This window comes from Ranitomeya variabilis, chromosome 7, assembly GCF_051348905.1.
Source record: "Ranitomeya variabilis isolate aRanVar5 chromosome 7, aRanVar5.hap1, whole genome shotgun sequence".
Taxonomy (NCBI): Eukaryota; Metazoa; Chordata; class Amphibia; order Anura; family Dendrobatidae; genus Ranitomeya; species Ranitomeya variabilis.
The window spans coordinates 144,550,057-144,565,920 of NC_135238.1; the positions used below are offsets into that span (position 1 = coordinate 144,550,057).

At 46.9% G+C, this 15,864-nt stretch overlaps 1 protein-coding gene and 1 long non-coding RNA gene across 2 annotated transcripts; both read left to right on the forward strand.

The window, feature by feature from the left end:
• The first annotated feature begins 1,426 nt into the window (after positions 1-1,426).
• LOC143786255 (uncharacterized) lies at positions 1,427-8,750 on the forward strand. The gene is made up of 3 exons (XM_077275532.1): positions 1,427-1,789; positions 7,196-7,594; positions 8,003-8,750. Exons 1-3 carry the CDS (start codon positions 1,427-1,429, stop codon positions 8,531-8,533), a joined length of 1,293 nt encoding a protein of 430 aa, XP_077131647.1. The 3' UTR covers positions 8,534-8,750.
• A 444-nt stretch (positions 8,751-9,194) lies between these two features.
• LOC143784125 (uncharacterized) lies at positions 9,195-13,889 on the forward strand. Its single transcript, XR_013217715.1, has 3 exons — positions 9,195-9,650; positions 11,786-11,863; positions 12,371-13,889. It is a non-coding gene; the product is annotated as an uncharacterized LOC143784125 (long non-coding RNA).
• Positions 13,890-15,864: the final 1,975 nt, after the last annotated feature.

The window sequence follows — 15,864 nt, forward strand, 5'->3', positions numbered from 1 at the left end:
GGTGGGAAAGGTCCAGAGCATGAGGGTGTCTGTAAAGGCTAGTGCTGAACCCCAATGTGTGGAAAAACTGAAGAGAGAACTTCTGAGTGTGAAAGTAGAATTGGCTGACATCAAGAGAAAAACACCGTGACCCCAGAATATTTCGCCGGCCAAAGCTCATCACTTGTTACAACTGCTGGAGAGAGCAGACACATTGCATGGGAGTGCACTCATCATGGAAGAGTGATTCCCGGAGACAGAGTGGAAGTCCCCCAAGTTTAGTGTCAACATGCCCCCTGATATGGGCAGAAATGAATGGATGTGCAGTGCGATGCCTGGTGGACACGGGCTCGCAAGTGACAACGATGCCAGAGGTTTATTACCGGCAACATTTTCCCCAAGCAAACCGGCCCGAATGGGGCTAGGAGATAAAGTTAATGGCGGCCAACCAACTACCCATCCCAGTCGCAGGGGTGGTATGGATGCAAGTGTCTATCTGTGGGAAAGACCTGGGACGGAAAGGCGTGGTACTGACACAGGGTGAGGTGAATTATGGACCCATTGTCACCTTGGGGGTGAATGTGATGAAGGAGTTTGGAAGCCTTCTCAGGGACCCCTCTAACAAGACTTTGAAACAGTGGGGCCCACATACACCACAGAGAAGAATTTTCCAACAACTAGCATGAGTGGCACAAGTACAGGAGTCTAACTGTGAGGGAGGAGGTGTTAGGAAAAGTAATTGTCCTGGCCTCCATCAAAATTGTTCTTCCATCAGAACAAACAGTGCTGTCCCTGCCCATTCGTTCTTGTGTCCACTTGAAGGGGGTTGAGGTCCAAATCGAACCATCCTCTTCTGAACAGCTACCCACGGGACTCCTAGTGGCACATTATAAGGAAGGGGACCATTCCGGTGCAATGACTTAGGAGATCATTACATTACAGTCGTTCCCAGAAGTGTGGTGGCCCGAATAATGAACCTACTTGAAGAAATAATGGCCCCTCAAACAGTGCAATTGGAGGTACAACCTGAAGACCCCTGGAATGTGTCCTTGAACTGCATTTCAGTATCCGAACCATGTTACATAAAGGAGGGCCGACCCATATTGGAACAAATTCCAGGCTGAACTGGCCGAACTCGTACCCGCTCATGTGCAACAGGTAGAAGCTCTGCCCTAGAAGTCTTTGCCCTCCACGAAGATGATTTTGGCTGCACCACGGCCACTACGCACAAAATACTAGCTGGAAGCACCAAATCCATATGGGAGCGTTACCGGCAGATTCACCCACAGTTGTGCCAGGAAGCGAAGAGCATGTTGAATTGAATCAAATGTTGCAGGCCGGTGTGATCCGGGAGAGCCAAAGTCCATTGGCTGCCCCAATTGTGTAGGTACGAAAGAAAGATGGCACCTTGCGTTTTTGTGTGGATTACCGTAAACTCAATGCCTGTATGGTGAGGGACTCATACCCGCTGCCCCGGATTGAGAAGTCTCTGTCTGCTCTGGGGAAAGCCAGGTTCTTCTCTACTCTGGACCTCGCCAGCTGCTACTGGCAAGTCCCCATGTCTGAACAAGATCGAGCAAAAACTGCCTTCTTTCTCCCCATGGGTTTGTACTGGTTCAACAGCATGCCGTTCAGCCAAACCAACACTCCTGGAACTTTTCAACGTCTCATGGAGAGATGTCTAGGGGACTTGAAGTTTGAGTCGACGCTCATCTACCTGGATGACATTATAGTCTTTGTGGCTTCATTCGAGGAACATTTGCAATGCCTGGGACAAGTGTTGGCCCACCTTCAGAAGCACGGACTAAAAGTAAAGCCCCAGAAGTGCCATCTGTTCTGCACACAAATTGAATACTTGGGCCATGTCGTTTCTGCTGAAGGGGTAGAGTACTCCAGAGAGAAAGTCGCCGTGATTCAAGTTGCACTCTGATTTTTGTAGGGAGGCCGACATTTTGGACTATAGGTTCAAGCAGAGAGGGTATCCAAAGAAACATAAAGGATGCCTGTTTGATAGCTAAATGTCTCACTCAGAAGGAGTGTATTGGTAGTATTAAAAAGAAATCTACTGAGCCACTTTCCCCTAAAGTATCATTTGGTAGGTGGAGCTTTATCACCACTTTTAACCAATCCCATGAAGTGATTAGGAAACTGTTGTCAAAGTACTGGTTCATCCTTAAAGGGGACACATTGCTTTGAAGACATTACCTGCTCATCTCAGTACAATTTTTTGCAGGAATCACACGTTGCGCAATATGATTGCACCCAGTAGTACTACATTATCTCCAATTTACTTTGGGCCCCAGTTATCTTTGAATTTCGGTTGGTATGCGTGTGGAACGACTAATGCTACTTTCACATTAGCGTCGTGCACTGCACATCGCTATGCGTCGTTCTGTAGAAAAAACGCATCCTGCAAAATTGCTTGCAGGATGCGTTTTTTCTCCATAGACTTGAATTAGCGACCATCGGCACAAAAAAAAGTTGCATGTAACGTTTTTTTGTGCGTCGATAGCATCTTTTCCGACCACGCATATGCGGCCGGAACTCCGCCCCCACCTCCCCGCACATCACAATGGGGCAGCGGATGCGATATAAAACAGCATCCGCTGCCCCCGTTGTGCGGCACTTCCACACTATGCATCAGTGCGCTGCAACGTCGCATAGCAACGTGCAGTGCACGACGCTAGTGTGAAAGTAGCCGTAGCATCTTTGTTGTATTTCTATTGTGAATGGGGCACGAGAATTTAAATCTAATGCAACAGGCAATATTTTTAAAATTAATTCATTTGTTAACTGTCAATCCACGTATGTAGTATATTTAATTGAATGTGGTTGCGGTCTACAATATGTGGGCCGCACCATACAGACGATGCACGCTAGGTTGAACAAGCATCGACAGAATATAAAAAATGCTTTTTTGCTGCACAGTCTGCTGCACAGTCTGTCGAAACATTTTTTATTAATGCACCAAAAAAATTGAAAATCTTTGAAATTAACAATCATTGATTATATACCGGATACTGTGTGTTAGGGCTAGCGGAACGCACCGAGTAAATATAGATGTTATTATTGGTGCGTTCGCAGCCCGGGGTCCACCGTGCAGGAGGAACCTGCTGCTAGCAAATGACGGCACTAAATGGCGGTTTAAGCGACCTCTGTTACTTCACAGAGTCGCACGGAAACAAGACGCTGTGCCCTGTTAACCCCACAGGAGTTCACAGCTAACTGCCAAGCTGAAGGCAGTCTGTGGTCACACACACATACAATCTCCTCACCGGAGAAGTCGGTATTCTAGGGGCTTATTTCAGCCCGGGCCCTAGATCCACACACACAATCTCCTCGCCGGAGGTGCCGGCATTCTAGGGGCTTATTTCAGCTGAGTCCCTGAACACACACATAAATGTGACCACACTGGCGCATGCACAAAACTGATTCAATACTAGCGCATGGCCATGCGGTCATGAGAACCTTAAATAGCTGCAGCAAGAACAGGACCTTCCTAGAAGGACCAATGAGAGGCTGCTACAGAGCCTGAGCACCTTCAGGACCTTCCTGGAGGACCAATGGATTTAGCTGCAGTATCTGAACATGTGACCCTCGATCTCCACTGAGAGATCTTACTCTGGGCATGCTCAGAAAGAGAAAAGCAGGACTTAGTCCCAGAAGCATCTGCTCGCCGCTGCCCAGTACTGGCTTTAATGGCAAAAGCTGGAAAAGCAGCAGTAACCCTTTGGACAGAGTCAGACTGAGCAAGACACTGGGACCGACGTCTCCACTGAGCAGGCTCCACTGCGGCTGGAGAAGGATGGGATGCGAATCAGGTTGTAAGCATCCCACAGATCTAGTTTAGTAAACACTCTTGCTCCCCGAAGCCTGTCAAAAATCTCAGATATCAGGGGCAGAGGGTACTTGTTCTTAACGGTGATGGTGTTAAGACCCCTGTAATCAATGCATGGACGTAATTCTCCGTTCTTCTTCTGCACAAAGAAGAACCCAGCCCCTGCAGGTGACACAGACTTCCTAATAAATCCCCTTGCCAAATTCTCCTGGATGTACTGAGACATAGCCTCCATCTCAGGGAGAGACAATGGGTAGACTTGACCCCGGGGAGGCTCAGCACCAGGCAAGAGGTCAATAGGACAGTCATAGGACTGTCATAGGACAGTCATAGGGGCGGTGAGGCGGAAGAGTCTCTGCAGCCCTTTTGGAGAACACGTCCGCATAGGGCCAATATTGCTTGGGGAGAGAGGAGAGATCTGCGGGTACTTCAGTTGTAGCAACCTGAACGCATTCCCTCTGACATCTACCCCCACAAGATTTACTCCATCCCAAAATCCTGCCTGTGGACCACTCAATATGAGGAGAGTGGTACCGTAGCCAAGGTATCCTGTTGTGAATTTGGTTTTTGGGCTCCCCCGGTGGTCACTGGTGGTACTGGACTTGTGTGCTTCACTTTCTCTGTTCACCTGTTTCCATCAGGATATGGGAGTATCCTATTTAGCCTTGCTGCTCAGTTATTCTAGTGCCGGCCATCAATGTAACCAGAGCCTTTCTGTTGCATGTTCCTGCTTCTAGACTACTATCAGCTAAGTTGGACTCTTAGTCCTAAGTTTGTTTGCATTTTTGTTCCAGTTCACAGTTATGTTATGTTTCTGTAGCTGGAAGCTCTTGTGGGCCGAAATTACCACTCCGGTGTCATGAGTTGACACATGAGTCTTAAAGTAATTTCTGGATGGTATTTTAATAGGGTTTTCAGCTGACCGTGAAGTTCCCTATTGTATCTTCTTACTATCTAGTAAGCGGACCTCGCTTTGCTGAACCTACCTTCATACTGCGTATGTCTTTTCCTCTGAACTCACCGTCAATATATGTGGGGGGCTTCTGTCTCCTTTTTGGGGGAATTTCCCTAGAGGTAAGCCAGGTCTGTTTTTTCCTCTATTAGGGTTAGTTAGTTCTCCGGCTGGCGCTGGGCGTCTAGGGATAAAACGTAGGAACGTCACCCGGCCACTGTTAGTTGTGTGGTAGGTTTAGCTCACGGTCAGCTCGAGATTCCATCACCCAAGAGCTAGTCTGTTATCTAAGTTCTCTGACGTTCCCTTGCCATTGGGAACCATGACAGTATGGCCGGCCAAGGGTTAAAACCGTTGGCAGAAGAAAGGAGAGAAAAAGAAGTCTGCAGATTTTTTTTTTTTTTTTTTCTTCTGAGCTTGCTCTATAGTTGACTCAGTTGCATTTCTGCTCTAATTGCAGCCTTTGCCTCTCTCTCTCCCCTTCTAATCCTTGAATGGCTCTGATCTCACCTGATTAAAATGGATCCTCAGAGTTTGGCTACAGGTTTGAATAATCTTGCTACGAAGGTTCAAAATTTACAGGATTTTGTTTTTCATGCTCCTATATCTGAACCTAGAATTCCTATACCAGAATTTTTCTCCGGGGATAGATCTCGTTTCCTGAATTTCAAATATAATTGTAAATTATTTCTTTCCCTGAGATCTCGCTCCGCTGGAGATCCCGCACAGCAGGTTAGGATAGTAATTTCCTTGCTGCGGGGTGACCCTCAGGATTGGGCATTTGCGTTGGTACCCGGGGATCCTGCGTTGCTCAATGTGGATGCGTCTTTTCTGGCTTTGGGGTTGCTTTATGAGGAACCTAATTTAGAGATTCAGGCTGAAAAAACCTTGATGGCCCTATCTCAAGGGCAAGATGAAGCTGAAATATACTGCCAAAAATTTCGTAAATGGTCTGTGCTTACTCAGTGGAATGAGTGCGCCCTGGTGGCGAATTTCAGAGAGGGTCTCTCTGATGCCATTAAGGATGTTATGGTGGGGTTCCCTGCACCTACAGGTCTGAATGAGTCCATGACAATGGCTATTCAGATTGATCGGCGTTTGCGGGAGCGCAAACCTGTGCACCATTTGGCGGTGTCTTCTGAGAAGGCTCCAGAAAATATGCAATGTGATAGAATTCTGTCCAGAAGCGAACGGCAGAATTTTAGGCAAAAAATGGGTTGTGCTTCTATTGTGGTGATTCAACTCATGTTATATCAGCATGCTCTAAACGTACAAAAAAGGTTGATAAGTCTATTTCAATTGGCACTTTACAGTCTAAAGGTACCTTCACACGAAACGACTTTGTAACGATAACGATAGCGATCCGTGACGTTGCAGCGTCCTAAATAACGATATCGTTGTGTTTGACACGCCGCAGCGATCTGGATCCTGCTGTGATATCGTCGGTCGGGGCTAGAGGTCCAGAACTTTATTTGGTCGTCAGATCGGCGTGTATCGTCGTGTTTGACAGCAAAAGCAACGACGCCAGCAACGATCAAAGGGGGCGTCGCAGCGTCTCGTTCTAGCCAGGTAGGCGTTTAACATTACAAAAAGAGACACCCACAGTCGTGATGGCAAAGGGAGGTGACAAAATCAATACGCCACAAAAGGTGACGTCTTTTCTTTTTCAAATTTAATTAAAATGGAGACACTATAACGTAAATCACATTAAAAAGGAGACGCCATACAATATAAAACGGGACGCCTTTTAATAGGATTTAATTTTAAGGAGATGCTATCGTGACATAAACAAAGTTGATGACTCATAACAGGACATACCAAACGAGACGCCTTTGAAAGGGGGCTTTTCAAAAAACATTTAATTAAAGGTGACGCTTTTCAGTACAAAAGATGACGGTCTGGGAGGTGTCATGTACATAAAGGGGGCTCTACATTACCTTAATTAAATTAATTAAAATGTGCCTGGAATGACTGGCTGTGACACCGTCTACCTTTGAAAGCTGGTTGGCCAAGTGGGATCATCTATAGCTGCGTTCCGAAATATAAACCGCGACTCTATACAGTCTGGCCTAGGAATCATTTGTGCGTCCTCCGCTACCTGTGCGTCCTATTTTTTTTAAAAAAAAAAAAAAGAACTCTGCAACGTCTTCGTTCTGTGTCCTTCAACAGTGCAATCCAGAACTCTGCAGCGTCTTCATTCTGAATCCCATAACTGCATCAAAAGTAAGTCCTAAGTCCTATCTTTGTGCAGTTTGTTTCATCTGCCATGCAGCAATGCTAATTTATGTGTATTGTAGAGTGATGTATACGATATCTCTGCAGAGATCCGTTTGAGCTTGCAAGTTTTAAACAATTACGCTGTTGCGCTTGTTGGCAGCCATTTTGAGCGTTCAATGTAACTTAACTTAACTATTTCTGTCTTTCAGATGTCTACCAATGACAACGAATTTGTGCGGGCACTCATTGATATGTACCGCTCCCTGCCCTGCTTATGGAAAATAAAGTCTGCGGATTATAGCAACCGCAACATGAAGCGAGCGGCATACGAGAAGCTGGTGGCCCTCCACAAAGAGCATAAGCCCACAGAATCTGTGGATGAAACGATTGTGCGTAAGAAGATACAGGCTCTCCGCACTGTCTACAAAAAAGAGCTGAACAAGGTTGAAAAGTCAAAGAAGTCTGGGGCCGGAGCCGACGACGTGTATGTGCCAAAGTTGTGGTACTTTGACCTGCTGGCGTTCACACGGGACCAGGAAATCCCTCGCCCGGCCCAGACTGTGACAAGTCTTTGTGCGCCATCAGCTGAAGAGTCTCCTGACGAGCATGTAAGTACCCCCTAGCTTCCCTGCTTGTAGGATGCCGTGTGTCTGTGAGACTGCATGGTTTCCAATTATAATAATTCACGTTTTTCATGTTTAATCCGCCAGATAATAAAAGTTGCCACTTCCTGTTCAGATAACTATGTCCAAACAGTCCTTCCCAACCTTACAATGCTGTCTTATTGCAAAAGTCTACTATAATGTAACTTTTTTGTCTTCCGCACAATCGTGCAGTATAGCCGGCAAAAGTAGTTAAGCTCTGTAACCCCTGTGGTTTGATACCTAGATAATAATTGTTCCTCATTGCTTCCCACGCACGGGCATAGAGGTGTTGGGGAGGTGGGGGCTCTCTAGGGCTGTGTTGTTTGTATGTTATTGACTTTTTTTTCTTTTTCTTTTTCCCTGTACTCGCAGGTGCCTCCTGAACAGCTCGATACACTGGAAGGGACCGATAGTGATACCCCTCATTCCTCTGCAAGCCCGTGTGTTGAGGAGCAGACAGGTGAAAGGCGGCGGTCTTGCAAAAGAAAGGCAACTGCAGGTCTACCGGTGGATCTCCTGGCACTGGCCAACAAGATAATGATCCAGCATGACACAACCCGGCTCTCCGGCTTTCCAACCTTCGTAGGGGAACGGTTAAACAGTGTGGACCAGACCCAGCGAAGAAACGCAGAGAGATTGATACTTGAGGTGTTGAACGCGGCAGACGCTGGCAAACTGAGTGACACTTCAATGATGACCATCGGCGACCATCAGCCAAGTGGCCAGCTTTATTGGGGGCCCCAGCAGGAGCCCATTCACAGCACTCCTGTCCGCAGACCGGCCCCACCTCATTTGCAGTTCCGTACACCACCTCCACCCCCTTCTTTTGGTGACTATTTGCAAGGACCTTCAACGGCCACACAGCCGTACGGCGAGATGGACAACTACTATCAGCAGCTGTAGTGTTCTTGGACAGAAACCAATAGACTTTCGTTTCATAAGCACTTTATGCCTTCCCTTTTTTTTTTTTTTTTTTTTACCTTTTGGTTACTGAGCCACATTTTTCCCAAGTTACGGTTGTAATATGTTAATAAACTTTATAAGCTTTACATGTAACATTTTATTTTGATTTATTGTTTACTGTGTCACATAATGTATGAATGAATATATATATATATATATATATATATATATATATATATATATATATATATATATATATATCAGGGGTGAGACACATGGGGAGCGTCATTGGGAAAAGAGAGGTATATATGGAATGGCAGGGGTGAGACACATCGGGAGCGTGATGGGGAGAGAGATACATATGGAATGGCAGGGGTGAGACACATCGGGAGCGTGATGGGGAGAGAGATACATATGGAATGGCAGGGGTGAGACACATCGGGAGCGTGATGGGGAGAGAGATACATATGGAATGGCAGGGGTGAGACACATCGGGAGCGTGATGGGGAGAGAGACACATGGAATGGCAGGGGTGAGACACATCCGGAGCGTGATGGGGAGAGAGATACATATGGAATGGCAGGGGTGCTTATATATATACATCTTAAAATCAGTAAAGCACGAGGACAGACAATGCTGCAGACTCCCAAGATTCATATGTCTGATATAGAAATAGAGTATGTTGCATACATAGATATATTTATTGTTATGTTTGATACAGAAGTTGAGTACTGTGAATAGATTGAAACAGAAAATGATTTTAATGGGTCTTCAACCAAATGGAACACGAGAGCACATCTACCCCACAGAATGTAGTGCATAATACATGCTAAAAAGTTATGACACATAATGACAACAGTTGTGCTACAGCTGAAGATGCTGCCATGGGACAGCCCCTGGCCCATTGAAAAAGTTACAGTACTTCTCCCTGCAGATCATAGCATCATCAGAGTTCCTTCCGGATCCCAGACTTTCCAAGCCAGAAACCCTGTGCTCCTCTAGACGCCATTCGCCCTGGGTTACATCTCCGTTTGCAGGGTCAACAGAGTCAACATACTGTGGAGGGCTGTATGCAGTGGCATCACGGCGGCGGAGAAAGTTGTGCAGGACGCAACAGGCAAGCACCACAGAGTCAATAGACGTTAGTTTCATGTTTAGTGGAGTGTGGAAAACCCGAAATCGGTTTGCCATAATGCCAAAAGCATTCTCCACAACGCGGCGAGCTCTTGAAAGTCGGTAATTAAAAATGCGCCGCTCCGGTGTCAGAGTTTTCTGGGAAAAGGGCTTCAGAAGGTTGGGATGCAGTGGGAACGCCTCATCTCCGACAAACACAAAGTTGAGGTTTTCAGTAGTGTCGCTGTTGGGCGGCAAGGACAGTTTCTGTTCTTTCAAGCGTTCCCCAAAATCGGTGTGCTCCAAAACTCCGCCATCTGAAACTCTACCATTGATCCCAACAGACACAGTTATAAATTCGTAGTTCGCATTAACGAGTGCCATGAGAATTACGCTGAAATATCCCTTATAGTTGTAATAAAAGGAGCCGGAGTGTGGTGGTTGGGTGATGCGGACATGTTTGCCATCCAAGCCCCCACCGCAATTAGGGAACTGCCATTGCTGCTGAAATCCCCGGGAAATCTGTTGCCAATCATCCGTGGTCTCCGGGAAAGGCATGTAATTGCGGTGTAAAGCAGAGATAATTGCTTTACATGTCTCTGGGATGAGGACGGTGAGTAGGGATCGGGAAATTGCTGCGCAGTAATGCAAGTCTTGCATAGACCTGCCAGTCGCCAGGAACCGCAGCGTGACAGCCAGTCTCTCATCCACAGGGACAGCAGCTCGCATGTTCGTATTTTGCCGCCTAATATAAGGATCCACAGCATCAAGTAGCACCTTAAAGGAATCCTCCGACATTCGAAGGTAGTTCCTAAAATCATGCGGGTTGTTCTCCTGCAGTTCCCTTATTAGGCCCATATGGGACAATTGATCCCTCTTCCGCAGCCACTGTTTGGTCCACATGCGGCGCTGACGCTTTGCACGATTCTTTCGCGCTTGAGCCTCAAGCTGGTTGTGAGATTCTAACAACAACGCAGCCGCTACAAGCACAGGAACATCAGAAGTAGACATGGCAACCTGAAAATGAAAAACAAAAAAAAATTGTACATATGATTAGCAAGACATCCAATAGTGGTACGTAAGCGTTCACACATGTTATTTTTTTTCCAAGATTTTATGGTTACATTCACATTTTCTATACATAAGGTACATTATGTTGACACAACTGCCATATTGATATAATATCCAAAAATTACTGTACAAGCCGCTGAAAAACAAACCAGGACGATGAGCGCTGCGGCTTGATAATGGGAACGCCAAAAAGAGAGAGAGTTCGGGAGCCAGCGTCACAACAGCGACGCTGTGTATAAACGGAGACGCTATAGCGATGTGGATCACGCGATAGCGAGGCAGAGTCAAGGACGTTCTCTGGGCGTGGTTTTAGGCGTTGCCGGGCGTTTCATTTTCTCAAAATGGCGGCGAGACAGCGGTCTGCTCCTCTGGGGCAGACTGAGGTTCGATTTTTTGTAGGAGAGATGGATGCCCTCGATTACGAGGGTCGGGAGAGGCGCCCTACCCACCCCAATCTCCACAAAAATGATGTCCTGCGCCGCATTGGGCGTATGATGGAGCGGAGATTTGGCCTCCGCCGCAGTGCCCTCCAGCTGCGGAAGAAGTGGGCTGATCTGCGTTACAAGCAGCCACTTCTTCTGGCAGAGTTGCTGGCGGAGACAAGGCGAGGTAAGTACCAGTATGGGGTATTTGGGTGACGCACGGTACTGGGAGGGGGGAATTGGGATAATCGTGCTCGTGGTTGCCAACTTGTCCTGGACATGCCACATTGTTCTCATGTCCGTATTGACTGAGAGCAAAATGCGGTGTCCGTGATAAAGTGGTCACGTCATGGGTTCCTCAATCTCCCCCCCCATATTTAATTTTTATGGATGGCCGCGATTGTTATGTACATTGTCCTCAAATCTTTACGACGAGGTCGGCAACAGTGCACGCCCTGCCAGGAGGGGGGAATCAGGAGACGCACGCTGCCGTGCGGCGCTTCCTATCTTTTATATATGTGCCAACATTTGGCAAGGCAATATTTAATTAAACTCCTTGCCGCCAATGGCCTACGTTTTTTTGGGGGGGTCTGTAGCCCTGTAGTTTTGGTGTCTAAAAATTGCGTTTTTTTTTTTTTTTGTGTAGAGAGACGACACCGGCAACGGGCATCGGCGGCAGCCACAACTGCGGCCACCAGCGGCAGCCCACAGCCCGGACCGTCCCGTAAGTTTACCGTCATATATTGCAATGTTATAACAGCTTACGGGACATTAGAGGGGAGCTGAAATATTGTATACATAACAAATGCATGCCAATTTCCATTGGCTCCCAACTTTTGCTGTCAATGGCGCAATTTATTTATTTATTTATTATTTTTTAAGTACGGAGATCTGTAGTTTTGGTGTCTAAACCTTGCGCTTCTTTTTTTTTTTTTTTTTTTGGGTAGAGAGACGCCACCGTCATCGGGCATCGGCGGCAGCCACTACTGCGCCCACCAGCGGCAGCCCGCAGCCCGGACCGTCCCGTAAGTTAACTGTCATATATAGCAATGTTATAACAGCTTACGGGACATTAGAGGGGAGCTGAAATATTGTATACATAACAAATGCATGCCAATTTCCATTGGCTCCTAACTTTTGCTGTCAATGGCGCCATTTTTTTTTTTTTTTTTAAGTACGGAGATCTGTAGTTTTGTTGTCTAATCCTTGCATTTCTTTTTTTTTGGTGTAGAGAGACGCCACCGGCATCGGGCATCGGCGGCAGCCACTACTGCGCCCACCAGCGGCAGCCCGCAGCCCGGACCGTCCCGTAAGTTAACTGTCATATATAGCAATGTTATAACAGCTTACGGGACATTAGAGGGGAGCTGAAATATTGTATACATAACAAATGCATGCCAATTTCTATTGGCTCCCAACTTTTGCTGTCAATGGCGCAATTTATTTATTTATTATTTTTTAAGTACGGAGATCTGTAGTTTTGGTGTCTAAACCTTGCGCTTCTTTTTTTTTTTTTTTTTGTGTAGAGAGACGCCACCGTCATCGGGCATCGGCGGCAGCCACTACTGCGCCCACCAGCGGCAGCCCGCAGCCCGGACCATCCCGTAAGTTAACTGTCATATATAGCAATGTTATAACAGCTTACGGGACATTAGAGGGGAGCTGAAATATTGTATACATAACAAATGCATGCCAATTTCTATTGGCTCCCAACTTTTGCTGTCAATGGCGCAATTTATTTATTTATTATTTTTTAAGTACGGAGATCTGTAGTTTTGGTGTCTAAACCTTGCGCTTCTTTTTTTTTTTTTTTTTGTGTAGAGAGACGCCACCGTCATCGGGCATCGGCGGCAGCCACTACTGCGCCCACCAGCGGCAGCCCGCAGCCCGGACCATCCCGTAAGTTAACTGTCATATATAGCAATGTTATAACAGCTTACGGGACATTAGAGGGGAGCTGAAATATTGTATACATAACAAATGCATGCCAATTTCCATTGGCTCCTAACTTTTGCTGTCAATGGCGCCATTTTTTATTTTTTTTTTTAAGTATGGAGATCTGTAGTTTTGGTGTCTAATCCTTGCATTTCTTTTTTTTTGGTGTAGAGAGACGCCACCGGCATCGGGCATCGGCGGCAGCCAGTACTGCGGCCACCAGCGGCAGCCCACAGCCCGGACCGTCCCGTAAGTTAACCGTCATATATTGCAATTTTATAACAGCTTACGGGACATTAGAGGGGAGCTGAAATATTGTATACATTACAGAAGCTGTTACCCCACCGCTGCAAACAACCCCGCCCTTCCGCTACCCATCTTCCTCCCCCGGGTCGGCGTGTTTCTCCCCTGCGTCGAGCAGTCGTAAGTGACCAAAACTGCGCGCGCCTCCCCACAACGAATTCATTTGTTAACCAGATATGTATTTGCTTCATTTTAGCATTGTTAGCTCGGGCCCACGCGAGGGGATGGGTGGTCAGCAGCTCCAGTGATGACCAACAGGCGTCCTTTCTCCGTAAGTATACAGACAGTGGGAGGGGTTATCGGTGGGATGTCACATTTGACAACTACAAAAGCAACCCAAAAAAATTGAACACAGACAGCTCGCCAGCGACCAACGATGCCGAAGTCCCCCGGATAACCAGGGTAAACATCGGGTTACTAAGCGCAGGGCCGCGCTTAGTAACCCGCTATTTACCCAGGTTACCATTGTAAATGTTAACCCCTTCCCGACATGTGACGGGATAGTACGTCACATGTCGGGACCCCCGCTTTGATGTGCGCTCCGGCGGTAAGCGCACATCAAAGTCGAGACATGTCAGCTCTTTTTTACAGCTGACATGTGCGCGCAACAGCGGCGGGTGAAATCGCGATCACCCGCCGCTATTAACTAGTTAAATGCCGCTGTCAAATGCAGACAGCGGCATTTAACTACCGCATCCGGCCGGGCGGCCGGATATGAGCGCATCGCCGACCCCCGTCACATGATCGGGGGTCAGCGATGCTTGTGAATTGTAACCATAGAGGTCCTTGAGACCTCTATGGTTACTGATTGCCGGTGGCTGTGAGCTAGCATTGGTAACCTCGAACCAACGAACTGCGGCAGGCCAAGCCAGACGCTAGTGTGAAAGAAGCCTAATCACCATCCCTTCTCCAACTTTTTCTATCTTCTATCCACAGAACCGGACACCGTGAGAGAGCTGCTGGCCAAGCAACAGCGGATGGAGAGAACTGTTGCTCTCCTCATGCAGCAGGTACAGCAGCATGGCCGCACGCTGCGACACCTGCTGAGGCACAGGAGGAGTTAATTTTTTTTTTTTTGGATTTGTTATAATTGTTTGCAAACCCCACCCCCCACCCCCCCAAAATAAGTTTAGTTTTTCTAAAACAATGTAAAAAAATACATAAAAGTATTGTTACCGTAAATATGTGTGTTGTTTCAATTTACTAGCGGAGCAGGCCAGGGCCAGCCAAGCCAAGGCAGACACAAAAGAGTTGGTTTACCTTTCCATATAGTGTGTGGCAAAAATGGCAGACCGCACAAAAGAGTTTGCAAACCGCATCGTAAAGTGCTTCCATCTTGTGCATCCGCTTGTCAGATGCACAAGATGGCTGCCGAAGATAGTGTATACATAATTACTATACTATATATACATACATACATACATACATACATACATACATACATACCGTTAATAAGAAAAAAAGAACCAATGAAGACGCCGGCAGTATAGACGGCGTTCCGGACAGAACGTTCACGGGTGAGGATCGCAGCTGGCGAAGGATCGTTCCGGACAGGACGCTAGAAAGGCTATAAAACGTGGACGCTGCTCTGAAACTATATGAATCAATCGCTGTAGCGTCGTGGTTTATATTCCGTGATGCCGGGACGTCACATCCTGGGTGTTTCCCAGCGGGGAAACACACCTATCTGGCCAGGTTTGCTATCGTCACATCGTTACAACCACTGCTGTTTGACATGGAGCAACAACCAGCGAGAACGATATGTGAGTCGCTGTTACGTCATGGTATCGCTCCTGCATCGTTCTTAAATAGGTGTGTTTGACATCTCTACAGCGACCTAAACAGCGACGCTACAGCGATCGCATTTTGGTCTGCTCGCTGTCGTTATCGCTGCAGCGTCGTTTCGTGTGAAGGTACCTTAAGTTTATTCTGTCTGTGACCTTGATTGGTTCATTATCGTCAATTACCGCGGATGCCTATGTCGACTCTGGCGCCGCTTTGAGTCTTATGGATTGGTCCTTTGCCAGGCGCTGTGGGTTTGATCTAGAGCCTCTGGAAGTTCCTATACCTCTGAAGGGTATTGACTCTACACCATTGGCTAGTAATAAACCACAATACTGGACACAAGTGACTATGCGTATGAATCCAGACCATCAGGAGACGATTCGCTTCCTTGTGTTGTACAATCTACATGATGTTTTGGTGCTCGGATTGCCATGGTTACAATCTCATAACCCAGTTCTTGACTGGAAAGCAATGTCTGTGTTAAGCTGGGGATGTCAGGGGGCTCATGGGGACGTACCTTTGGTTTCCATTTTGTCATCTATTCCCTCTGAGATTCCGGAATTTTTATCTGATTATCGTGATGTTTTTGAGGAGCCTAAGCTTGGTTCACTACCTCCTCACAGAGATTGCGATTGTACCATAGATCTGATTCCGGGCAGTAAATTTCCAAAGGGTCGTTTATTTAATCTATCTGTATCTGAA

Bases quoted from the DNA above. Each gene is read 5' to 3' on its own strand.
- LOC143786255 (XM_077275532.1), top strand. From the start codon at position 1,427: ATGGTGAGGGACTCATACCCGCTGCCCCGGATTGAGAAGTCTCTGTCT. The intron at 1,790-7,195 runs GTAAAGCCCCAG...TCTGTCTTTCAG, and splicing joins TTCAGAAGCACGGACTAAAA to ATGTCTACCAATGACAACGA. The intron at 7,595-8,002 runs GTAAGTACCCCC...CTGTACTCGCAG, and splicing joins AAGAGTCTCCTGACGAGCAT to GTGCCTCCTGAACAGCTCGA.